This window comes from Cetorhinus maximus, chromosome 17, assembly GCF_964194155.1.
Source record: "Cetorhinus maximus chromosome 17, sCetMax3.hap1.1, whole genome shotgun sequence".
Taxonomy (NCBI): domain Eukaryota; kingdom Metazoa; phylum Chordata; class Chondrichthyes; order Lamniformes; family Cetorhinidae; genus Cetorhinus; species Cetorhinus maximus.
This window is the reverse complement of record NC_135895.1, coordinates 93610195-93636975: the sequence shown is the minus strand read 5'-3', so window position 1 is coordinate 93636975 and position 26781 is coordinate 93610195. Positions and strand designations below refer to the sequence as shown.

General features: G+C 42.5%; 1 protein-coding gene across 1 annotated transcript in view; it reads right to left on the bottom strand.

The window, feature by feature from the left end:
- Window positions 1-895: 895 nt before the first annotated feature.
- Window positions 896-26781, bottom strand: part of aldh9a1a.1 (aldehyde dehydrogenase 9 family, member A1a, tandem duplicate 1) — a 36093-nt gene continuing 10207 nt past the window's right edge. The window contains exons 4-12 of the mRNA XM_078561600.1: window positions 18710-18839; window positions 13700-13834; window positions 11451-11647; window positions 9302-9442; window positions 6473-6661; window positions 5069-5156; window positions 3052-3193; window positions 1358-1470; window positions 896-1260 (exon numbers count right to left, since the gene is read on the bottom strand). Of these exons, the coding sequence (XP_078417726.1) occupies window positions 1166-1260; window positions 1358-1470; window positions 3052-3193; window positions 5069-5156; window positions 6473-6661; window positions 9302-9442; window positions 11451-11647; window positions 13700-13834; window positions 18710-18839 (1230 nt within the window). The 3' untranslated portion in view covers window positions 896-1165. The remainder of the gene's footprint in view (window positions 1261-1357; window positions 1471-3051; window positions 3194-5068; window positions 5157-6472; window positions 6662-9301; window positions 9443-11450; window positions 11648-13699; window positions 13835-18709; window positions 18840-26781) is intronic.

Genomic DNA, 26781 nt, shown 5'->3' with positions numbered 1-26781 from the left:
AAATCACCCAGTACTCATTTGGGTGATTGAATTTTAGCCTTTTCTGCAGTCTGTCATATGTATTCATTGCTGATACTCACTCTGAATAAGTTTCTCCTCAATTAGTTCAAGGGGGCAAAGATCGAGGATGGGAAAATAAAGTAAACATCATTTTTGTAGCATTCGGAGTTTAAGCCCCACACAGAATTAAGCACATAGAGGATGACATGTACTGAAACCCTATCTGCATGTTTAAGTAGACATAAGATTCAGTGGCATCATCTGCAAAGAAATGAGTTCCCTCAACTAACAGCACCATAACAGACTGATAAGGGCCAGTTAAAGAAAACTACACTAAGATTTGAGGTTATTAAACAACCAAGTTACACAGGTTACTTCTACAAGCTCACTTTGAAAACTGACGTGCAATTCCACGATGTTAAGTTGAAAAGAAAATACAGTTGTTGGAAATTGGAAAGGTAACCATGTTACATAGAAATGTTCATGATAATGAACTATATTTTCACATTTCATAATGAGAAAAACTTCAGACACCTAGTTTAAAAAGCACCACCTGAAGATGGTTAATCCTGCACTTACTAAGAACTAGGAATCAAACTATACCTTGCACTAAATTATGGAATGAAAATCAAATATTAACTTCTTTATAGATGCTACATTTTCTTTCTCTACCCCCACCCGCTCTTGAGCAAGAGGAAAACAAGCAGACTGAAGCCACAAGGAAGTTCACCAGTTGAGGTTAGAACTTCCATTTCCACATAAACGGATCCAAAAAAGTTTTATTTTTCACAAATTTATCAAAGGACTCTGTGCTTCAGTCTGACCTGCCAATGCATTTGAGAATAAATTACTGCTTAAAAAGCACTAAAGGTGGGTTTATAATTTTATTTTTAAAAAAAACACAATCCATTTGAAATTTCTCATAGCAAATGCAGTGTAACATGGATAGCAAAAATCATTTTACAGTGTTTCCAAATGCTGGCAAACAATATAGTTTGAATGCTGACCCTAAGCCTTCACTAAATGCAGAATATTAGCATCTCTACAAATACAGTTTGGAAAGTTTAAGGCAAAATAGCTTTCATTCTTAGTGGTAATAAGCTGCTACAAACTAACCTGAAACAACAGATTGAATTCAGGCACAAACAGACAAGATTGTTGCAGTTTAGAAAGAACATTGTGGATCTCCCATTTCCACATAAACGCTTTTTAGCTGTGTGTAATATTCAATTGTTGCTATTCCATTCTCTTTTCCAAATCCTGTAACAATTGAGTTGGGATTACTTTTCAGTTAAATGAAATGCTTTTTTTTTAAAAAAAAAATCACTTTCTCTAGAAAAACAAAATTGATATCTACCTGACATTTTATACCCTCCAAACGGTATCTCAACTGGGGAGACATTGTAGTTGTTAATAAAACACGTCCCTGCCTCGAGAGCAGCTGCCATCCGATGAGCTCGAGTAAGGTCCCTGAAAAAAACATATTACCCACTGCTTTAAAAAAAGACTGCGAAATAAGCACAAGCAAACCTCACCCTCCACTATTCTCTTATAAAAATTATTAGGCAGCAGTTCTGGAATAAGTACAAAAGTAACATTTCTCAAGTAAGCTTTTTACAACTGTTCATCGCTTGAAAGGTAAATAATTGCCTGGACTATGCCTTGGAGTATCCCAAACTTTGCAGAAAAGGGGGCTGCCTCCTGTCAGCTAAAACCCCCAAGCAGTAGGATTGGTAAACAGTGGAATGTTTGCCAGTGCTCTAAGTAAACTTGGTTTGGCGACACTTAAACATGATGATAGAGTTCAGATGTCAAAGATCAAAAGTGGAGTGCTTTTGAAACCAGGGTGGCTTAAAGTGAAATCTATTTTTAAAACACTACTAATAAGGGTACAAGTCAGGCTCAGATTTTACGCACCCTCATTCACAGATGCATAAATCAAACAGTGCATGCAGGCACAGCACCAAGTGTACACATGAAGTGAGATTTTTTTGATCACAAATATAAAACAGCTACCTCAGTCATTCGAAATGGACTAGATGAACTATATTTCACCTAATCGCAGAATTACTCCTACTCTCTTGCTGCCCGATGCTTCATTAGCATTTCTTCCTGTTTCAATATGTGTAGAATTCTCCCTTCTGGTCATTGTGCGTCTGCTGCTTCCAATCCTCCTGCCAGCCAGTGAGTGTCTGCTCACTTACCCATATGTTCAACACTGTTCCTCCCTCTCACGGCCACAGCAGGAATCAAATGTTCACTTGAATCCAATCTACCTACTGTACATCAACTAAACGATTATACAGAAAAAAAAAACCATGCATGATTGCCCATGGCATTAAGCAGACAGTCCAAATCCGTAAACTGATCAAATCGACGGATTCCATTTCTACATTTCATGAAAATAACATGGTATGCAACGATAAAGTTCATTTATGTGACAAAATGCTGTAACTAAGAGTTTAATACACAACACACTTACATATTGGAGGGTCTAACTATTTAGAAATTAAAAATATTGTACTCAGCCAAACAAAGCTGAACAGAAAGCTGCATGTAAAGTGGTGTTAAGAATTAAAATTTCCACAAGTAGAGAGCACAGAGTATGATAACTGTGCCTCCATCAAACAGGAACAGAACCACACCATGTTATTTTGCCAGAAATAATGATGCATAATAAGCAGCAGTATTAATTTTCTGGACCCCTCTCAAGGCATCACTTCTTCACTAGGATAAAGCTGCACATGCCCCAGTCAGCTCTGGTAATCTGTATGAATGGTCTGTATGCAATTCGAGATGTGAGTGTCAGAAGGTTATTCTATTACAACTGCGTAAGAGTCTGGTCTGACCTCCTCATCAGTCAGCATCATGTGGTGGTGAAGATTGGAAATTCCAGCCAATTTTCCCCTTCCTCACACAGGGACATGGGTCTGTAACACATTCCTGTTAAGCGCATCTAACTAGGCCCATACTACAGAAAGAACACGAGCTATTGCCAGTATTTTTTTAAATGAACAACCTAGCGGAAGAGAAATGTGAGGTGCATAGTACCTGGTGAACACTCCAGCTGCCAAACCAAGGTTGGTGTTATTTGCTCTCTCTATGACCTCCTCCTCAGTATCGAAAGCCAGCAGCGACATAACAGGTCCAAATATCTCCTCCTTAACACAGGTCATTTCATCCTTGCAATTCCCTGCACACACACACACATCATTACTTGTGGACGCCATAGATTCACAGTCAGCACGTAACATCAAAAGAAGCATTTAACTCTGCCACAGTTCAAACATTAACCCTCAGCATCGGGTACAAATTTTCTGACTCAGAGCAAGGCCAGATGCCCTCTGCCTAAACACCAGGTCACGTACGGGCACAATCTCATGGGGAATGTTCACTGAAATGTCCCTTACACCTAACTATGCTCCCTGAGGGGCTGGTCTGAGGTCAGGCACTCGTCACCTAACGGTGTGAGAATCAGCGCAAAGTTAATTCATAGTGTCACTCCACCAGACAGAAACGGGGATCAATTCAATTTCACATTAGAACATTTCTACTTTGCCCCCTTTTACTGAAGATGTAGTGAAATTGTGGCTTGAGAGATTTTTTTTTATAAACAAAGCCATTTAATTTTTTTTGTCCTTTGGTTTGAAAGTACAATTTTGTTTGGAGGTCTTCATCACTAATTTCTGTTAACAGATTTGCAGAAAAGAAAGACAGACTTGCACTTCTATAGCACCTTTTGTGACCTCAGGGCATCCCTAAGCACTTTACAGTCAATAAAGTTGTTTTGAAATGTACTCACTGTTGTCATGTAGGAGACACAGCAGTTATTCTGTGCACAGCAAGATTCCACAAACCGCCATGTGATAATGCCCAGATTAATCTCTTTTTTTAAAGTGATACTAGTGGAGGGCTAAATGTTGGCCAGATATCAGGAGGTACTCCCCTGCAACTTTTCAAAATAGTGCCGATAGTCTCAGCTAAAAACGGCACCTCAGATAGCGCAGCACTCCCTCAGTACTGCACTGGATTTATTGGACTAGATTTTCTGCTCAAGTCCCTGCAGTGAAACTTGAACAGTAAACGTTCATAATGGGAGAGTAGGTGCTTACTTCAACTGACAACCAGTCTGCATATTAATTATTTATATAATTAAGACCTCCTGAAGTGAATTGATATAATTTATTCCCCAGACAATATATGCAAGAACAAAGCACACCCATTAATCGGTAGTGGCTGACTCTTCTGGGGCATCCTGCTAGGAAACACACTGTTGTCTTAAAGTTAGCACCTGTGGCATGAAATTTCTTTTAGCACAAATGCCTCAAGATAGGCTCAACATCCCCTTCACAAGGGCAACTGGGTATGGGCAATAACCATGACCTTAATAGCAACACCTATAATTCAAACTATTTCCAGGTCATTATGGTGAGATTGTCAAGGTGAGAATTTATGTAAAACGGCTAAGGATTCCGATTAAAAGGGCTCATTTAGAAACTCTGTTGGTACTGTCTCAGAAAATGGTCAAAAGCAACAGAGAATCAAGCAATGTATTGCTGTTTCAACTGAATGAATCAGTTTGTGTAGATTTATTTATTGTAATGTCAAACAAAAGTTGTGACTGATACTGAAATGCATGTTTTGGCAGTGTGGCATTTTCTACCTGAGATATCAGGAATTGGTATTATGCATTACATCCTGATGACTCTGAGAAAACAGTAGTTTGTTTAGCCTGAGGTATTCTACATCCCACACCGCAAAGTTGGAGACAATGGCCTACTGATGGAAGCTGGTTTTGTAGTCAGCACAAGTAAAGATTGTTGGGGAACAGGCCAATTGCAACTCTAATATTCTAAATATATCATAGCCTTGGAAGGCAAGTTATTTCATTTACATTCAATGGCTGAACAATTACTTCACATTTATTTATGGTGCAGTGGGAAGATGTCAGTGATCACAAAACATCACTTTACACCAATCAAGATCAAATATTTTAGAAGAAATTGTCTTCCGGTATCAGCTCTATTCTAATTACTCTGATCTTAATTGTGCCATTGGACAACAATACCTAGAATACAGGGCTTCATGAAATATCCATCTTTCAGTTTTGGATCATCAGGAACAAACTGATCTCCACCACAGAGAACATTGGCACCCTGTAAAAAAGGATCACAATCACATCAATCTTGTAATACCATTCAAATGCAACAGCAACAACTTGTACTTACACAGCCCCACTCACGTGCAGGAAGATGTCGCAGTGTGTTTACACTAATGTGAAAAAGGATAAACTGTGTACTGAACATAGGAAAGGACTAGCGTGGGGAGCCAAAGACGCAGTCAAAGGAGGGTTTTTAAAGATGGCAAGTTGAAAGGAATCAAGAAGTAAATTCCAGATGGCAGGATAGTAATTGTGAAAGAGCATTTGCCAAGGGGTGAATCAAGGGTGTGACGAGGTCCAGTGTTTGGTGAACAGAGGGCGTGAAAAGCAATGTAAAGCAGAGGAGATCCCCAAGGTAAATTGGAGTGAAGACTTGTAGGAATTTGAAAACAGGCACCAGATTCATGAAATTGGCAGGCAAGTCAGCAAGGCTCAGACTAGGCAGGATCATGGGAATGTTGAACAGAGGGTAAGAGAGCAAATGGACTGTGGCAAAGTAATGAGTTGTAGCTCGGTGCAGAAGACAGCTGGAAGAGCAATGCAGAAGTTGAGCCTTGACACAACAGAAGGACTGGGGTTTTGTTGGGGAGTCTGAGACTCAGATAGGCAACAGTGTAGAGAAGGGAGAAAGTGGCTTGTGAGCAGAATAGATGTGGGGAGAGAGAGCTGAACTCATAGTCAAGCAGGACATGCAAAATTCTGCCTCAGTTGAGGGCAATCTTGGAGAGGGTGGGCTCAGTTTTGCCGACAGTAAACTGACACTTCATGATTTTCAATTTCCAGGCATGTTTTTTTCACAAGTTGTGACATTTCCTTCATCATCAGCCACTAGCCTTTTGACACTTAACACTAGATGCAAGTTTTGCATGATTTTTGTCCCTATTATAACATGAATATTTTCCATTCTGGCTAATAAAATCAGCCCCAGTGTGCAAAGATCATTGGTAGATTCAAATGAGCTACCAAGTAAATCAGGTTCGACTAACCAGGTAATTCCAGTTCACCGGCTCAGGCCACGGTTCTGCACATGTATGAATGGAAGCATGCGTAGGCTTCCTCTCCCAACAGTTGAAATATAAATATTTATAGGCACCGCTGCCCAAGCTGCTTAAACATTTAAATTAACCTATGATGTGCCAGGAAACTCTACAGACTTCAAATGCAGTGCTCAAACTAAAACAGTGCAAAGCCTTCCCTTTCAGGTAGTTTTACTGCTTCAGATTACTCCACTGCCTGTGTTACAAACCAGCGTATATGGTTAATGAGAATAATTAGTGAAGCAAATTTAGAGCAACCAAAATGTTTGGGTACCTGTTCCTTGGCCTGCTTTACATAGGACAGCACTCGATCCAGGTGTGGGCGATTGATGAGTCCTCCCATTTGAGTATCTTCAAGTAGTGGGTCTCCAACTTTTATTGCTTTTGTCTTTGCCACCACTCTTTCCACAAACTTCGACATTATGTCTTTCTGTATAAACACTCTGGTGCCATTGCTGCACACCTGAAATGAAAAAAGAATGGTACATTAACATATATATCTACCCCAAATAATTAAATAGCAAACAGAATCTTATCTATAATCAAGCGTCAGCCTTGGTTCAGTGGTAGCATTCTTGTCTCTGAGGCGGAAGGTCATGAGTCCAAATCTCATTGCAGAAATTGAGTTCATGCAAGTGAGAACCAGGTTGAACATAGAAACTTCAGATGGGCTGAAGCGGGGTGGGTGGGGGTGAGAATAAGAGTGAGAAAATAAATAAGAGAAGCAAAGAGAGAGTGTAAGTAGAGACTGGCAGCTAACATAAAAGTGAATCCACAAGTCTTCTACAGGCATACGGATAGTAAAAGGGTGAAAAAAGGAGGCATAGGGCCAAATGGGGACCAAAAAGGGAATCTATGCATAAAGGCAGAGGGCATGACTGTAATACTAAATGAATACTTTGCACCAGTCTTTGCTGAGGAAGATGCTGCCAAAGTTGTTGTGAAATTGAGGTAGTTGAGACACTGATTGGGCTAAAAATTAATTAAGAGGCATTGGCTAGGCTGGCTGTACTTAGAAGTTGGTAAGCCACCAAGACTAGATGAAATACATCTGAGGGTACTAAGGAAAGTTGGAAATTGTGGAGTCAGTGGCCCTACTCTTTCAATTCTCCTTAGATACAGGGTTAGTGCCAGAGGACTGGACAATTGCGAATGTTACACCCTTATTCAAAGAAGGATACTCAGCAACGACAGGCCAGTCAGTTTAACCTTGGTGGTGGGAAAGCTTTTAAAGATGATAATCTGGCAGAAAATAAAAGTCACTTGGACAAATGTGGATTAATTAAGGAAAGCCAGCATGGATTTGTTAAAGGCAAATTGTGTTTAACTAACTTGACTGAGTCTTTTGGTGAGGTAACAGAGAGGGTTGGTTTAGTGTAATGCAGTTGATGTGTTGTACATGAACTTCTAAAAGACATTTGATAAAGGGCCACATTACAGGCTCATCAGCAAAGTTGAAACCCATGGAATAAATGGGACAACAGCAATATGGAAATGAAGTTAGCTGAGTGACAGGAAACAGAGAAATGGTGAACGGATGTTTATCAGACTGGAAGATTTACACAATGGGGTTCCCCAGGGGTCGGAATTAGGACCGCTGCTTTCCTGGATCCACATTATTGACCTAGGATTGAGTCTGTAGGGCACAATTTTAAAATTTGCAGATGACTTAAAACTTGGAAATATTGTGAACTGTGAGGAGAATAGTGATAGACTTCAAGAGGATGTCGTAGGCTGATGGAATGGGCAGACATGTGGCAGATGAAATTTAATAGAGAAGTATGAAGTGATACATTGGTAGGAAAAATAAGGAAAGGCAATATTAAAAACGGTAAAATTCTAAAGGAACTGCAGAAGCAGAGACTTGGCAGTAAATATGTACAAATTATTGAAGGTGGCATGAAGGATTGGGAAAGTGGTTAATAAGGCATTCTGGGCTTGATAAACAGGGGTGAACCTTTGTAAAACACTTGTTCAGCTTCAACTGGAGAATTGTGTCCAATTCCAGGCAGTACACTTTAGGAAGGGCGTGAAGGCATTGGAGAGGGTGCAGTAAAGATTTCTGAGAATGGCTCCAGGGATAAGAGACCAGTTACAAGGACAGATTGGCAAAGCTGGGGCTGTTCCCTTTAGAGAAAGCCAAGAGAAGATTTGATAGGGGTGTTCAAAATCATGAAGGGCTGGATAATTGGATAATTACCTGAAGGTAGCATTTTGCAGGGCTACGGGGAAAAGGCTTGGAAGTAGGACTCCTTCTGTGCTGTAACCATTCTATGATTCTATAATCTAGCTTGACACTTCAATACAATACTGGGGGAGTTCTGAATAGTCACAAGTTCCATCTTTCGGAGGAGATCTTAAACCAAAGCTGTGCTTTAATTGCCAATCTTGAATGACTTCCACATCAATTTTGTGACAACTGAGGGGTAGGGGGTCACTGAACATAATCCAGGGCTACTTGCACCACTAACATAAGAATGGCTTTCATTCATTGTACTCAGCAGGGGCGTCAAACAATGAAGTTGCCATAGCTCCTACACCAAGGGAAAGGGTCTCTCACAGAAGGTCATGGTGTAATTAGCTGTTGACAAGCCGATGCTTGACACAGAGAGCTGAAGGAGGGGGGGGGGGTCAGAAGTCAGCCTCTGTCTGTTCCGCATTCTGGACAGGCCAGTCTGAAGCCCAGAACAGTCATGAGTGAGATATGGAGTCCTCACTAACAGCAGCAAATTATGTTCCAACAGCTTCCAAATGTGCTCCCTCTGAGGTAAAAAACTGGGTCTGATGGGACATTTTCTACCAAGGCAGGTCTGGAGAGTCAGGAAATTTCCAAAGACATAAATCCAGGCCTTGGCGTTCGATGTCTGAAACAAAATACTATAATCAAATTAGAAGATCACATATAGGAGCACAGAATTTTCTAGAAGTACGCTGGAAACAAAAGGTGAGGTGTTTTACTTGGAGTCCAACTAAGCAACTCACTGGAGGGTTTGCTGATCATCCTGCCAACAGCGCAGGTGGTTTGGATGCATTACATGGTTAAAAATGTTATAAAAATACCGATTGGTTAATCCAAGATCACAAAGCGACTTTGATTACAAACCTCTCCCTGACTCAGGAAGTTCGCCAGCATTGCACCTTTCACAGCATTTTCCAAATGACAGTCGGAGAAAATAACAAGTGGAGATTTCCCTCCTAGTTCCAGGGTGACATGTTTGACACTTTTTGCTGCTGCTTCCATGATCTAGCGAGTTAGAGCAGAGACAGAATATTCAATACCGTGTACTTTCAGAACTGGGGCTTTCAGGAATTCTGAATGGGACATCTATTAAACCAAGAGTAACAGCTAACTCCACTAATGTTACTTTTGTGTTAAATAATTGAAGAGAACCACCTGTATTTATATGGTGGCTTATCGTATCTCTAAGGAATGTTTCAAAGTAATGATGCGCAATGAATTGCTTTGAAATATAGTCACTGTGTTTAATTAGGCAAATGAAACGGCTCCAAGCAGGATCCCACAAAGAAACATAAAATGGCCAGGTCATATGAGGAGACCAAACACAGGTTGTGTGACCTCGTTCAGGAAGGAGGGGAGAGCCCACCGTGAGTCCCCTCTGCCCTTGCTGCCTCCCCCACTGCCTGCTTGACCACAACCTACGATCCCCTCCCGCCACCACTCACCCGTGGCCTGGGATCCAGAGATGATACTAGGCCTTGGATGCGTGTCGCGTTGGCAGCGGTCACTCTCTCCCCAGCAACACTGCTGCTCAACAGAGCTGCTGGCCTCTGAATGGCCAAGAGCTCCAGCAGTTCTCGGTGGGCAGGACTTCCGCCCCCAGCTGTCCAGTTAAGTGCCTGAGCGGTACTTAGTAGGATGGATCTTCCTGGACAGAGGCAACACAGGGGCTTCCACTGGTGGTGTGACCCCTGTCGCCTCCCTTAAATACCGCCCAATGTCACTGAGTTGTGGGATTGGGTGGGCGGGGTGGAATAAGAATACTTTATTAAAAATCAACTCTCAGTTATTATTTTGTGATATTGGATGGCAAGGTACACAAAAGAAGAATGTGGACATCAGGCAGAGGAGAAGTTCGAAGTCAGTTATGATACTCCCTCCATGGTTGAGAACCATGTGGACGACAAACATCTAGACTCTCACTGGCAAAAATGGCAAATCAAAACAGGTAACCACATCTGTGTGAAGTACCCCAGCACACGCAAGTGCCTTTGAGAGGGAAAAGGACAGTGAATATTTTTAAAAATACATTAGACCATTTCTAACATGAATAGAAATAAAAATACAAATCACTTCAATTCCACTGCGTGTGCTGAAGCTTTCATGGGATGTGAGCATCACTGGAAAGTTCAGCATTTGTTGCCCATCTCTAATTGCCCTTGAACTGAGTGGCTTGCTTTCTGAGCCATTTCAGAGTGTAGTTAAGAGTCAACCCACATTGCTATGGGTCTGGAGTCACATGTAGGCCAGACCGGGTAAGGTTGGCAGATTTCCTTCTCTAAAGGACATTAGAGAACCAGATGGGTTTTTACAATGATAGTAACCGTGACCATGAACCTCAGATTAGTTTACAATTCCGAATTTTATTAATTGAATTTAAATTCCATCAGCTGCTGTAGTCCCCAGAGCATTAGCCCGAGCCTCTGGATTTACTGGTCCAGTGACATTACCACTGCGCCATGTGGGGGAAGGGTGGATATTGAGAATGTCAGATTCCCAGTCGGGATTAGATTCCATTACTTCCCAATATCTAGCAGCAAAGTTGGTGACAAGGCGTCCAGCCTGTCCCCTCAGGCACTGAATGCGTAGGAAGGTTCCCAAAGGAGAAAAGGAATTTGGAATTTCATGGAGTCAATCCTAACCACCAACACCCCACCTCGCAGGCTAATTAATTATCAATGCCGCTCTTGAGCTGATCACTAAAAGCTGCACCTAGAACAGCCAGTGCACCTCTTCCTCTCTTTAGGTAAGTAGTTGACATCTGTTAAATACCTCCCCACCACTGCACACTTGGAATTAGGACATCAGTATGAAGAAAATCATTGGCACAAGCCTTGCATCCCATCATTCAATGACGTTGTGCCTCACCATCTCAACACATGGCCCCAGACGACACAAACTTAATCCTAGTCTGAGTGATAGTTCGTTTAAATTAAAAGCAGCTCCATAGCTTCTTCTCCACAGCTTTAATATTTCAAAACGATTTGCACTGGTAGGTCCAACCAGCATTTACCTTGATTCCAGTAGGTACGCTACCAGTGAAAGAAACCTTTGCCACACCCGTGTGTCGACAGAGAAGATTCCCTGTCTCTACTGCCCCTTGAACCACATTGAACAACCCATCTGGTGCCCCGGCTTGTGTGTAGATCTCGGCGAGCATCACCGCAGTCAGAGGGGTCAGAGGTGAAGGCTTGAAAATCATCGCATTGCCTGTTTGGGAGAGGAGATAGGATTTTCAGAATACTTTAAGATATCTTTCCTTCTCTGAAGATAAAGACTGACATTACTCCCTCTTGGTTCGTAACACCCAGAGATAAAACCAAGGCACAAGGTGCTAACATGGTGAAAAATCCTCACTTGTCAGCATCAGCTGGGATGCTCAATCACACTTGAACCAAATAGGATACACTCATCTGCTACAGTGTGATATTACAGCACAAGATTGGTTAACTGTGAAGGGAATGCAACTAAATTATAAGTTACAAAGACATGAACAGCACCCTCAGCAGAAAAAGACGCAAAATTCAGAACCATTACAGCACAAGCATTATTTTATACTGGTAGGCGCATTCCAACCCACAGAGCTCCCTGACCAGGCAACAATTAACCTCGGCTTGACCAGAGATTGCATTTACTTGGAACGCTCGATTTGGTGGCCTTAAAGGGAAAGGCCACTGAAATGGTAGTCGCACCTTGTCAGGATAATGGCTCAGATTTTGCTTTAAAAATATTCCTAATTAATCATTTAAACAGCGCTGTGTAAAATAAATGGTCAAAAATCAAACATATTGCTGAAAGGAATGGGGTGAACTTAAAAAGTAGTCTCAGTGGAATATTTTGTCGTGATGTCCATGAAAAGTAGAATGAAACTTCACTTTATAAGGTTGGGGTGCACTGTATCGTATAACAAGCCATATATTGGGTTGAATTTTGCAGGGGGTAGTGGGGTTGATTTTTTTCAGAGCCGGGTTCCATTGTTCATCAAATTTTATTAATCGCCTCGTCATTATAAAGCCAGTTACTCCTGACTGAAAAAGATGTAGTTTTTTTTTTAAAAGGGGTTTTCTAACAGTGATGTGGGAATGGGTAGGTTGAAATTCTCACTGATTTCAGTGCTTACCGGCTCCGGGATGTTGGAGTCCTGTGTGACATACCGCAAAATCAGAATTTTCACACTAACCTGCAAACGCCAACATCCTAAAACTGCAGGCAGTTTCGGAGGGTTAACAGTGAACGCTGACAGTTCACCATCAAGTCCCTCCCCAACACCCTGCTCCCCCTGCAAAATTCAGACCGATAGAAAGCTTGTTACATAAAATAATTAACATAATGTGATTATAATAATTAATATTAATATATTTATAATCCTAATAAAGCAAAGCTTCCTTCCACTTAATATGGTCACCACTACAAAAGCTCCATTGAAATTCACACTTCATTCCATTCAGCCACGTGGTTGAGTTCTGACAATTATTTTACACATGTGCTTTGCTTGGGTTAAAGAAACAGCAGTTTCTCTGCAGTGCAGAGCTTTGAAACTACCACAGCTGCATGTGGCAAAGCCGTGGTCGGATGGTATCGGCGGACTGCACACAGGCACAACCCTCAGCTAAAGGGATTGCTCTGTACACTGTGCTGCAGTGCACAAGTCAGTCCACAACCTGAAACGGGTTTTCCACCAAGCGCAAACATCCATTTTCTTTCTCGCCCCGCAGCACGCTGTAAAGAAGACAGATTCAGTGAGAAATAAAGTTTGGCCTGAAGAATTTTGCCTCCTAGCAATAAAGCTTGGGTCGCCTGTCAACCAAAAAGGTTTTTTCCCGGAAACAGCTGGAAATTAAATTACATGTTAACTGCTTGATTAGTTTTCCACAATCAGTAGCAAAGCTATTTTGGCCAAGGGTTGTGCCAGGGAGTAAGCAATCATATGAATATGTGAAATAACAGGCAGGAAAGACCATCAAGCTGATCCCACACTCATGATGCCTGCAGCATCAAGTCTAGACATTGTTTACATACCCACCTGCTCGACCAGCCCCCCAGCACTACCCAACAGGATGTAATCTCCTGCATGAGGCAATAAAGCAGACAAATGCAATGCCAGTAAGGGGAAACGGATCTGGAAAATTCCTCTCCAACCTCCTCAAGGTGATCGGGAACAGTCCGAGCGATCACGTGGGCTACGTGCAGGTTTGCTAATCAAAATGACGTTTAAAAACATATAGTTCCGACGCGGGATGAAAAGACAATACGCGCTCTCACCACAAGCCAGGGCTGGGGCAGACTTCCAGCAGGCTATCTGGAACGGGTAGTTCCAGGCTCCAATCCCCACACACACGCCAAGGGGCTCCCTCCTTGTATAAGCAAAGGATCCTCCAGAGAGTTGAATATGTTGGCCTGTGCACAGAAATAAAGGGAAGACTCTTAAACATGGGATTCGGAAAATGTGCAATTGATCCACCAAAGGAAAATCAAACAACAAAGACTGAAGAAATGACATAACAATGCCATTCAGGTCAGGAACTCCCCAGGGTGACAATCCAGTCAGTCCTTCAGCGCTGAGTATCAGCTTGTAAGAACGAGATCGGTGATTATCAATAAATGTGTGCATAGCTCTGCCAATGGACTAGATGGACAATCATCCCTAGAGTTAAGCATTCAACTTGTCTTCAACTGGTTAGATGGTCTGGGAGGTATTGATTACTGCTACTTTAACCCCACTTTGGAGGTTCCTCCAGTTTAATTGCTTTTTTATTAATTTTGAACAGTTCATTGAGGTTATGAAGAGAAAAAAAATGTTCAAGTCCTACTCTGTAGGGTTATTAATCTTGCAAACAGAACCAACCTAATAATATAAAACTCATGATTACATTATTATATTAAGTCCATTTGTTGGAATAGTATGGCATGAAACAGAATTTCAGTATGTTCCCCTCTAATGATATAATAAACGTGCTCTTAGTTTTCACTTTTTTCTAGATTGGACACAATATTTGTGTGACAAGGAAAAATGGACGGGTCATGCGAGATGTGTCAAAAAATAATTGCTCCATTTTTTTCCCTTGGGTCACATATAACCTCTACCCTAAAGGGAGGTCAAGGCAACATGTCTCTTGAAATGTGGCGCTGGGACCACGAAGCCCCAGATTTCCCCTTTCCCCAAAATACTGCGGATGCTGGAAATCTGAAACAAAAGCAGAAAATGCTGGAAAAACTCAGCAAGTCAGGCAGCATCTGTGAAGAGAGAGAGAGAGACAGAGTTAACGTTTCGAGTCCATATGACTCTTCCTTGCCTGCTCTTTGCTCTGTAATGCTCAAGATCTCTTCCTTTATGCAAAAAAACCTTCAGAAATAACTTCTGATTGCTTGGCCCCTCGTTATGGCAACATAATGGAGTTCTTGAACTCAACATGAGGGGGAATTCAGTAATGCCAACCTCACTATCTCAAATCAGGAGACAAACTCTGAAAAATCAAGGAAGTTCAGTATAAAAATAATGAGTTGCTTTTTTCAGACATAAGCCAATATAGATTGATAGTTGGTTTATAATCCACATTAAAGGCTTATTTAATCTCCAACAGCCATATGACGCTACACTTAGTCCTGTAATTTATCTGTGGTAATAGAAGCAGACCCAGAGTGTGGTGCTCTCTAAGATCCTTGATCTCCATCCAGCCCTCTCCCCACTTAGTTTTCTTCCTACTTCCATTCCAAAGTAAGACTGATTAACATTGCAAAAATTCTCTCCCCCATCCTGTCAGCTCATTCGTACATGGGCCAAGATTCTATTGATGGGATACAGCAGTAGATTACACAATGTAAACACAGGCAGCCAAGATAGAGGTGTCACTCTCCCATCACAAAAACTACAAACGCACCAAATATAAAAGATTCAGTCGGTCTCCAGTGTTATCGGGTCTCCAGACTATGAGTCACTTAATATGAAAATACCATCAATATTACTTCCTTCTCATCAATATAAACCATCCAGGGGGAGACAGTGGCGTAGTGGTATTGTCACTGGACTAGTAATCCAGAGGCCTAGGCAAATGCTCTGGGGATGTGGATTCAAATTCCACCACAGCAGCTTGGTGGAATTTAAGTTCAATTAATGAAATATGGAACTAAAAGCTAGTGTCAGCAATAGTGATCATGAAACCGTTGTTGATAGTCGTAAAAACCCATCTGGTTCACTAATGTCCTTTAGGGAAGGAAATCTGGCCTACATGTGACTCAGACGCACAGCGATGTAGTTGATTTTTAACTGCCTAGCAAGCCACTCAGCTCAAGGGCAATTAGGGATGGGCAACAAATGCTGCCCCTGCCAAAGACACCCAAATCCCATGAACGAATAAACTTTTTAAAAATCCTAATAACAAAAGTCCATATAAGCAGAGAAAAACAGCAACGGCTTAAGCATGCTTCATCAGCTAATCATCTGGACACTAAAATAATTATTTTTCTTGCATTTAGACGTTTACTTCTGGCAGCAAAAGCAGTCGGTATTTAATGATTCTTAATTGCAGAAGTGAAATTAAATGAACTTCATCATGAATCGATCATTATATGCCCTTTTACTTAATGTGAATGTAATGTGCTGTCATGTGACTCATATTTTACGCAGAAGTTGAGTATTGGAAGATTTCGAAACTATTCAGTAATGCTTTAATTGTTTATACAATCAGTATTTTCCGTGTCTTTAACAGTAGCAGGATACTTCCCATTAAAAGTGATGAGTGCCGCTTTGTAGAAGCAGGCGGGGCTCAGTGCATAGAGCCAGTGACAGCTTCAGAGCCTTGCAGAGCTTCTCTCTGTGCCCAAGTCTGCGATCAGTAGATAGAGAGACAACAACCTGGTTCCGACTGGGCTTCTGGAACATCGATAGAAAAGGAAAACACTGGAAACGCAGAGTAAGCAGCTCCCAGCTTGTTTTCCTTTCAATTCTAACTCTGTGTAAAGGTGCAGAGATTGCACTGTAATCAGCCAAACAGAACAAGGATTTAGCAAATAGTAAACAGCTTCAATGTGTTCCCTGGGCCAACAATGCCTTGGGCATCACTCGCTGAGAGAGACAATCACCAATTGGTGCTTAGGCCTCTGGCCGCCGCAGCAAAATCCTGAGACTTCAGAGCGCCTTTCGCAAGAACGACTTAATTTTTAAATGAGAAATTAGGTCTCTCGTGATAAATTCACAAGTGCTTGCACGTCTGTGGATGGAGCCAGGACACAGCAACATAGAAACAGGAGTAGGCTATTCATCCTCTCGAGCTTGATCCGTTGCCATTCAGTTAGATCATGGCTGATCTACATCTGAACTCCATCTACCGTCGGGAACAGAAAGGGTAGATAGATAGAAAGGATTTCCGCTGGTTGGGAAGTCTAGGATGTTGAGGCATAGTCAAAAAATTAAATCCAGACCTTTGAGTGAAATTAGGAAACATTTTCACACAGAAAGGGTGGTAGAAGTTTTGAACTCTCTTCTGCAAATGGCAATTGATGTTAGGTCAATTCTTTATTACGGAAGGTGGGTGGAGGTAATGTTTTCACCCCTGTCGCTTGTAAACAATATACCTCAAAAATTAATGGATGGATTTCAATAAAAGTTGCTACACAGATAGGATATGGCTCAAAGAAGAACTGATTAATTTTTAGCAAAGATGTGGATCCGGATCCTGGAATTTTTTTTTAAAAAAGTATCCATTGATATTGGGAGACAGGGCAAATTGACTTTTCCTTTTAGAATGTTGTGAGTTGTTTGATTTAGAATGTTGTTGATTGTTTTAGAATGTTGTGATTGTCTTGGCTGCTATGGTGGCATTTGTCACAGCTGTCAAAATGTGAGCTGAGTTTTCAGAGCAGGTTGTTGGATGCGGATTGGTCAGAAGCCAACTCAGTGAGATGGAAGCTCTTAATAAAAAGATTTCTTTTTCCAGCTTTGTAGTTACAGGGCATCAACCAGCCAAGGGAAAGCCTCAAGGAAGAACTGTGTAATTGCAATAACGTTCAGTTATCATAAGGTGATGGAGATATGCGCTCTATGGAATGTCCTCTTCACTCGCCTTAGAACAGAGATTGATGGATCTTTGTTAGCCAAAAGTATTAAGGGATATGGGGTAAAGGGAGGTAATATGGACTTAGGTAGCAGGTCTGCCACGATCTCATCAGTTGACAGAACAGGCTCAAGGAGCTAAATAGCCCAGTCATCTTCCTATGTTCCACATGTCTTAACACCTTAGCTCAACAAAAACAGCCCATTGTCCATTCATATATCACCTTAACTGGCAGGTTGCTGGTGGGAAAATCATAATAGCAAAAATTGGCTGAAAAAATCTCCAGTGTTGAATGTTGATTCTCTAAAACACAAGATCAGCATAAATGTCCCACTTGAGATATGCACCACATGAGATGGCAGTGGGGAAATATCGGTATAGTATGTCTCTTGGATGAAGTGAAAAAAACGAGAATCATTTTAAGTTTTACTCTCAGGTTGCTAACCAGTAAAGCTAGTCGAAAATTAGTTTGGCCTTGAAAGCTCACACTTCCAAACTGGTTGGTTCAAACTCAAAGTCGTCAGTCACTTGCAAAGTTTAAGTTTCAGGCAAAGTGCCAGGGAGCAGCTGTTGCGTCTGTGGAACTGTATCCTGGCTTTGGTATATTATTTCTCAATAATTTACAAAGAAAACATTAATTCTCCCAGGGAGAGAACTGGAGCTTAAACATTTCGGGTCAGCAACAAGAATTAAAACGGAAACGGCACTCAGTTTATTAGAATGAAGTTTGCAGAAACACCTGCCAGTTTCAGCCACGTCTAAAGGGGAATTTCTGAACGAATTTTCAGGTGTGTCAGAGGAATTATTAGTTTGGTGCCACGTTGTGGTCAGATGCTGTATCGACACCAGGGGAAAATTCCTCAAGAAAAGTCATTAATGAGCAGAATCAAAGAGATTGACAACAACTTGTATTTATATAGCACCTTTAGTAAAGCCTCCCAATGGTTCACAGGTTCATGAAGAAACAGAATTTAATACCAAGCCATACAGAGGTATGTTTTAATGAATGTCTTTAATGAGGTGGGAGACTCAGACAGGGTTAGGGAGATAATTCCAGAGGTTAGGGCCTTGGCAGTTGAAAGGTTGGCTGTTAATGTTGGAGCGACGAAAATCAGGAATTCAGCTAAGCTCCTACAAGGCTTTATGTGAAGTTTCCTTAATTTTTACTAATCAGCACACTGTTCAGGATTATTTCTGTTCCGTTTTGCAAGCTTGTTCTTACCAGCCAGAGTTCCAGCAATGCCAGCGTAGTATTCCACAGCCTGCCATGCTGTATCCACATCAACTCTTGACTCAGTGATAGGCTTTCCAGTATTAATGGATTCTACAACTGCAATGTCTTCTCTCTGTTCCTGTTTTGTAAAAGACAAACAGTTTAATTATTTGTTCAACTAATGACAGGACAAGACAACTTTTCTTTCACTACATGTACTGATATTTCTCTCCCTTCCCTTCAACTTATATTAAGCTGCCATCCGGCCTTGACCAACAATGCCCAGTACCTTAGATAGTACCCAGTCTTCCTTTTCCCTCAACCGAGGATTCCCCTCAACATGGTTGAAAGGGCCCTTAGCCATGTCTGTTCCATTTCCTGCACTCCTGTTCTCAACCTTCCCCTCCCTTCCAAAACCACAATATCCCTTATCCTCACCATCCACAACACCAGCCTCGCTACACAATTCCTCTATCATTTCCTCCACCACCATTGTGAAGCCACCATCAAACATTTCTTCCCCTCCCCTCCCCTATCAACATTCCTAAGGGACCGCTCCCTCCGTGATACCCTGGTCCACTCCTCAGTCATCCCCAACACCCCTCCCCTTCCTATGCACTTCTCTACGCAAGTGCAGAGAATGTAACGCCTGTCCTTTTATCTCCTCAGTTCTCACTGTCCAAGGCCACAAACTCTCCTTCTAGATGAAACAGTGATATACTTATACTTTTTTCAAGTTAGCATACTGTACTCAGTGCTCACGATGCAGCCCCTTCTACCTTGGGGAGACCAAGCACAGATTAGGCGAGCTCTTTGCGGCACACCTCCACGTGGTGAGCATGACTCACATCCCTAACCTGCGCAAACTCCAAACGTGCCCCAATGACTTACTCGTTTTCAATTCATTCACGGGCTGTGGACAGTGCTGGCAAGGCCAGCGTTTATTGCCCGTCTTTAACTACCCCTGAAAAGTTGCTCTTGTAACTATTTGGTGCAACCGAGTAGCTCCTTAGGCCATTGCAGAGGGCAGCTTTTAATAAGATTGAATTACATTGCCGTGCGTCTGGTGTCACATGTAGACCAGACCAGGTAAGGACGGCAGATTTCCCTCCCTGAAGGACTTTAGTGAACCAGATGGGTTTTCACAACAATCAGTGGTTTTATAGTCACCATCACTGACACGAGCTTTTCACTCCAGATTTTAGCTTACCTAAATTCAACTCCCCTAGCTCTCGTGGGGAGATCTGAACTCATGTCTCTGGATTATTCATACAGACCAGTAACATAACCACAATGCTTTCATACCCGATAAATGCCCATGACAGAGTTTCATTCAAGCCTTCAAAAATATTCCCCAACAAGATAACATCATAAAAGAGAGAGAGACATGCATTTCATAGCACCTTTCATGGCCTCAGGATGCCCAAAGCACTTCCCAGCCAAGGAAGTACTTTCTTTGAAGTTCAGTAACAGTTGTGATGTAGGAAAATGCAACAGACAAATTGAACGCAGGAAGAGTCCATAAACAGTGACAAAATAATGACTGGATAATTAGCAATGTTGTTTGACGGATAAGTATTGACCAGGACAGCAGGAAGAAAATGCCCGGTTTATTATTAAAATGGTACACGATTATTTAAAGTAATTATGTTACGTCATCGAGTCACAGTAAAGGAGCTCGTACAAACGTTCCTCCATGCTGTTAAGTCCCTAATATTGTCTGCAATATCAGAAGATGTCAACCACAGGGAGTATCCCCATAAAAAGCAAAAATACTGAAAATGTAAGATACCCGTGGTATAAAGGGGAAAAGCTGGAAACACACAGCAGGTCAAACAACACCCACAGGGAAGACAGTCAGTCAACGTTTCGGGGAGGGGCCAGAGACATCAACCTGTTCCTTCTCTCTGCCAATGATAGTTCTGCTGTTTACTTCCAGCTTGGTTTTGTTTTAGTTACAGGAAGTAACCATGTTGAGCCGATCTTGTCCAGTTCTGACAGACATTTGTCTACACGATAACCTTTGCTAAACTGTTCTGCCCTCTGGGCAAGGAGTGTAGGGTGGATGGAATTTTGATTTTAAACAAATGATAGCAAATAGCATCTGATATGGCGCAGTTCAACAATTAAATAGTGGAAACGTAGTAATTTTACAAATCAACTACACCCAAGAGTGCAGTCGCGATACTTATGCGGCTGTGGGGTTAAGAAATTCAAATAGCACAGGAGTACAACTACAGGAATATATCAGTGATTCCACAAAACAGCATAAATCTGATAGAAGAGAACTAGATTTAAGAAGAGTTAATTATTCGCAAAACATTTCTGTAACCATGGTTGCCTTGCTTGGAAGTGAATGATGTGTACCAAAAGGGTTATTTCCATATCAGTCCAAACCCAAGCCCATGTCTAACACATGAGTACGGCCAGAAAAAACAAGCTCACAAGCTGTTAGATGAAGTAATTTGTATTCGTTTTCAACTTTATTCCCCTGCCTAAAAAATTAATACCCTTCCCTCCCTCAAGTATTCACATAGCGCTCTCCCGGCTAAAGAGGACTGATAAAATGGCTGGCTCCTAGGCAGCGACAGCAAGGTCGCCAGAGCCTGGCCCCAGAGCTAGACCAAAACACAGCAGCTGGTCCAAAGTTTATATTTCGCAACCAGCAGCTGGTGCCTGTCGGACAGTGCAACTAGTCAGAAAATCACACAGCTGTAACTCCACAGCCCTGTGCTAGGTCCTCTGCTCCCCAACCATCCAATATGAAGCCAGTTCAGTTTCCTCTGATTGCTCAGGATCTAAATGCGTAAGCTGCAGGCTTCAAGGTTTGATTACCACATGCACCAGCTGATCGCAGGCTGTGGGGGAAACCAACGGGCTTAATCAACTCAGTCATTGCCGGGACAGGGAGAGTTCAAGCCAGACTTCAGCTGGGAAATCTCGGTGTGTGGATGTTGGTCAATACCAGAATGGAGTTCAGCTGCAGTGCCCTTGATGGCAAAATATCTTACAACACCTGGCATCTCACTGAGGGCTAGATGACCACAATTCTTGGAGCCCGGAAAGGAGACAAAGCCTGGGGTGAGCAGATTAGTCAGTAGAATAGAGCAATAAATCTGGCAAAAATTCAGCTCTCCGCTCCCCTGTTCCTTCTCAGCTATTTACAACATATAATTTAGTGATAATATTCTGATTCTATAGAGTTTTATTCTGAGGATTAGGTTGGTTTTATTTACTTTCCATCCCCTTAATCCTGTCCCTACCCTTCCCTCACAGGCAGGGAGAAGGGACTTGGTTTAACTATTTTTGCATGTAAAGTGCCGATTTTTCATAAATAAAGTGGACAGATACTGAATTGCAAGTAAAGCAATCTGGAATCAAAGTTTAATCATAACTCAGCAGCATCAAATGCACTGTAGCAACTCTAACAAGCAGGATTTGTATGAATGGCTCAGTGGGAAAAGACACTGTGTAGCGTGACACTGAGCCATACATTAGAATATGGTCATGGGGCCATCTCTCTTTCTGCTCTGAGTCCGCTGATTTTAGCCAGGGCTGCAGTGAGACATGAATTCTGTAGTGTAGTGGTTATGTTACTGGGCTAGTAATCCAGAGGCCTGGACCATTAATCCAGAGCGCGAGAGTTCAAATCCAACCACGGCTGTTTGAGAATTTAACCTCAGTGTAAAATTAATCGGGAAATTAAAATGATGGTATCAGTAAAAATAACCATTTGTGTAAAAACAAAAACAAGGTCACAATTACCTTCGGGAAGGAAACCTGCCATCCTAACATAGTCTGGCCTATATGCAACTCCAGCCTATGTTCTTAGCTGAACTCCAAAAATGTTCTATGCTACCCGTGGTTCATGTAGATCAGCCCCAGCTTCACGAAGAAACTGGAACATTATCCCTGTGGTCGCTAACCTACATTGGCTCCTGCCTAAGCAACACCTCAATTTTAAAATTCTCATCCTCATTTTCAAATGACTGCACCACCAGACTCCCCCATATCTATGTAATCTCCTCCAGCACCCCCCACCCCAACCACCACCCCCCTCCAACCCAGCTGGGATATCTGTGCTCCTCTGATTCCAGCCTCTTGTACACCCTGATTTTGATTCCTCCCCCCCGCCCAGCAACCATTGGCAGCTGTGCCTTCAACTGTGCCACCAGGGGGCACTTCAGTTGATTCTAAGCAATGAAGGCTGGCATTAATTGCCCATTCGTCAACAATTTGCATTTATATAGCACCTTTCACTCAGTAAGGCTTGAAGCTCTGGAATTTCCTCCCCACACTTCTCTACCCCTTTATGACGCTCCTTAAAATCTACCTCTTGGACCAATCTTTTGGTTAGCTGCCCTGATGTGTCTTGGTGTCAAAATTTGTTCGATAAAGCTACTGTGAAGAACCTTCAGGTGTTTTACTACATTAAAGGTGCTATGTAAATGAAAGCTGTTGTTGCTGAAAGGGAAATAAATGAAAGCGCCACCTAGTGGCTCTGTGCACAGGTACACTGCCCAATGTGATATGGAGGCCTGAGGATTTACACTGAGCTGGGTAATCCTAGTGTGGGCACAAATAGGCAGACTATAACTGCTCTACATTAAGAAAAGTAAAACCCACCAGTGTTACCACTCCTGGCTGCTGGAAATTGCATATGCACAGCTAGAATGATAGAATTACATTAATCTACAATATGCAGCAGCTCAGTATTATATAGAATTATACAGCACAAAAGTAGGCCATTCGGCCCAACTGAAACATGTTAACTTTTTTTATTCATTCAGGGGATGTGGATGTTACTGGCTGGGCCAGCACTTATTGCCCATCCCTAATTTCCCTTTGAAAAGGTGGCGGTGAGCTGCCTTCTGAACCTCTGCAGTCCATGTGGTGTAGGTGCACCCTCACTGCTGTTAGGGAGGGGATTCCAGGATTTTGACCCTGCAACAGTGAAGGAATGTCGATATATTTCCAAGTCAGGATGGTGAGTGGCTTGGAGGGGAACTTTCAGGTTACGGTGTTCCCCTCAATCTGCTGCCCTTGTCCTTCTAGATGGTAGCAGTTGTGGGTTTGGAAGGTGTTGCCTAAGGAGTCTTGGTGAGTTTCTGCAGTGCATCTTGTAGATGGTACACACTGCTGCCACTATACGTCAGTGTTGGAGGGAGTGAATTTTTGTGGATGGGGTGCCAATCAAGCGGGCTGCTTTGTCCTCGATGGTGCCAAGCTCCTTGAGTGTTGTTGGAGCTGTACTCATCCAGGCAAGTGGAGAGTATTCCATCACACTCTTGACTTGTGCCTTGTAGATGGTGGACAGGCTTTGGGGAGTCAGGTGGTGAGTTACTCACTGCAGGATTCCTAGTCTCTGACCTGCTGTTATAGCCACAGTATTTATATGGCTAATCCAGTTCAGTTTCTGGTCAATGGTAACCTCCAGGATGTTAATAGTGGGGGTTTACACCCCACACAAGCCTCCTCAGACCCTACTTCATCTTCACCTCATCAGCATTTCCTTCTAGTCCTTTTGTCCGCTCCTGTATTTAACAGGCTTCTCCTTAAATGTATTTGTAGCCAAGCAGTCTTAAAAATGACAGTGCCAGCCGCCAATGCTGGAAAGAACATTTTCAATAACTCCTCAACCGTGAATCCACAGTGGCAACTGATTCTCTCCAGGCTCTCCCCCAGTGCGCTATGGTAAAATCCATGGGTGAACCACCATCAATGTGAGAGATGCAACAAGCAATCAAACATATAAAAAGCAACAAAGCCTGTGGCCCCCATGGTATTTCAGGTAAGGTCTTCAAAGCTGGAGGCCTGTTCCTCACCTCAAGGCTCTATGCACTCATCCTACACATCCGGAAGGAAAAACTCCCCCATCCCCAATTTCAACAATGTGATGATTGTAACTGTCGAGAAGGATGATAAATGCTGAGAAACTCTTCATTGCATTCATCAACCTGACCGAGGCATATGACTCAGCAAATCATAAGGCCCTGTGGATTGTGCTCCGAAGATTTGTATGTCCAAGAAACTTCATCACAATCCTGCAACTGCCTCATGATGATACGACTGCAACTATCATGAGTGGGAGATCCAAAACAGACGCCTTTCAAATCCAGACCAGGGTCAGGCAAGGCTGTGTGATTACCCCCAAACTATTACAATCTACCTGAATGTGGTTATTCACCTCGAAGATAAACTGCCCGCTGGTGTGAGTATTAAATACCACCTAGAGGGAAAACCCTTTAACCCCAGATGTCTCCGTGCCAGAACTAAATTGACCACAATAGACATACATGATCTATAGATTGTGGGCGGCTGCAGGATCTTTGCCCACTCTGCACCACATTTGAAAGTCATTCTCAATGTCCTCAATTCTGCAGATAAGAAACCAGCCTGTTCTTGAACATTGCCAAAATAAAACTCATATCGACCCAGACCTGGTCAGCCAGATATTCCACTTCCCAAATATGTTGAAGGGGAGACCCTGGAGCATGTTGAGCACATCCCATACCTTGGCAGTCACCTCTCTCAAAAGGCCACACTGACAAGGAGATCCAACACCAGCTCAGCCTTCTGCAAACTACGATAACAAGTGTTTGACAACAAAGACCTCCCCAAGTCAACAGAAGTCTTAGAGTACAGAGCAGCTGTCATCACCACACTCCTGTACTGCAGTGAGACCTGGACTGTGTATCAGTGACACATGAGAACGCTAGAGAAATTCCATCAGCAATGCCTCTGCTACATCCTCCGGATTCAATGGGAGCACCATTGAACAAACACAGCTTGAAGGCAGCTCCACAAGCGTTCAGTCAACAATCCAGCAAAAGCAACTTCAATGGACTGGACACTGTGCCCAGATAGTCAAAAAGCATCTCCCCAGCCAGGTCCTGTTCTCTCAACTCTCAAATGGCCAACATGCCAGGAGAGGGCAAAGAAAATGCTTCAAAAACACTCTGAAGCTCTCCGGGATGTACGGCCCCATTGACATTAATGACTGGGAGGAGCTTGCTACCAGTTGTTCAGAATGGCGACAACCTGTCCATCAAGCTGCATCGTGTTTTGAGTCACAATGCTTTGATGATGAGGCAGAGCAGTGACAGAGAAGGAAAGAAAAGGAAGCAATCCTGAACTCCGGATCCCACTGCTGCATGGGACATCCTGACCCATGTGACCAAGGATCTGTGGGTCGAAAATCGGCCTGTTCAGTCGCATGAAGAGCCGTGGCTGAAACTCGCGACCCTGAGTGGACATCATCCTTGAATCGAAGGACAGCCGATGACGATGGTATCAAGCTGCAGGTTATTAATGGAACTTTAGCCAAGCGTCAGCACCTTCATGAAGTGGCAATAAGTTAAGGGAACCAAAGTGAAAGTTAACTAACAGCCAAAAAAAAACACCTAAACATGCCAACAGCTAAACATCCATTTCTCATGCCAATTCCAATCTTCCTACTGCTAACATTGCGCAGCAGCTTAACCTGTACTTTGCTTTTTGAAAACATATATCCATGCTCATGCTTGACATTCAGCTGGGCTCCTGCATCTAATTTATGTGATAACTTTCATGTAATGTAAACAGCACTCATTCTTTCTAATGTGCTTGATTTCCAACTAGAAATTCCAAGCAAAAGCGCAAACCCTTTTACATATAGTTTTACATAAGAAGTACTAATTAGAATTACGATTTGAAAAATATCTTTCCAACACTTATGTTATCTATTCGCAGTCTTATCAGTTAAGTTATCTTCCCTTATCCATTCTTTTGTTACCTTCAGACTTGGCTATTCCAATGCTCTCCTGCCTGACCTCCCATCTTCCTCCCTTTGTAAACTTTAGCTCATCCAAAATGCTGTTATCCGTATTCTAAAGCACCCTAACTCCTGTTCACCCATTGCCCCAGTGTTTGCTGACCTACATTGGCTCCTGACCCGGCAATGTATCAAATTTAAAATACTAATTTTACCCTGATATTCAAATCCTTCCAAGGGCTCACCCCTCTCCATCCAAACTCCTCCAGCTCTACAACCTTCTGACAACTTTGCGTTTCCTTCAAGTTTGAACTCTAGTGCATGCCCA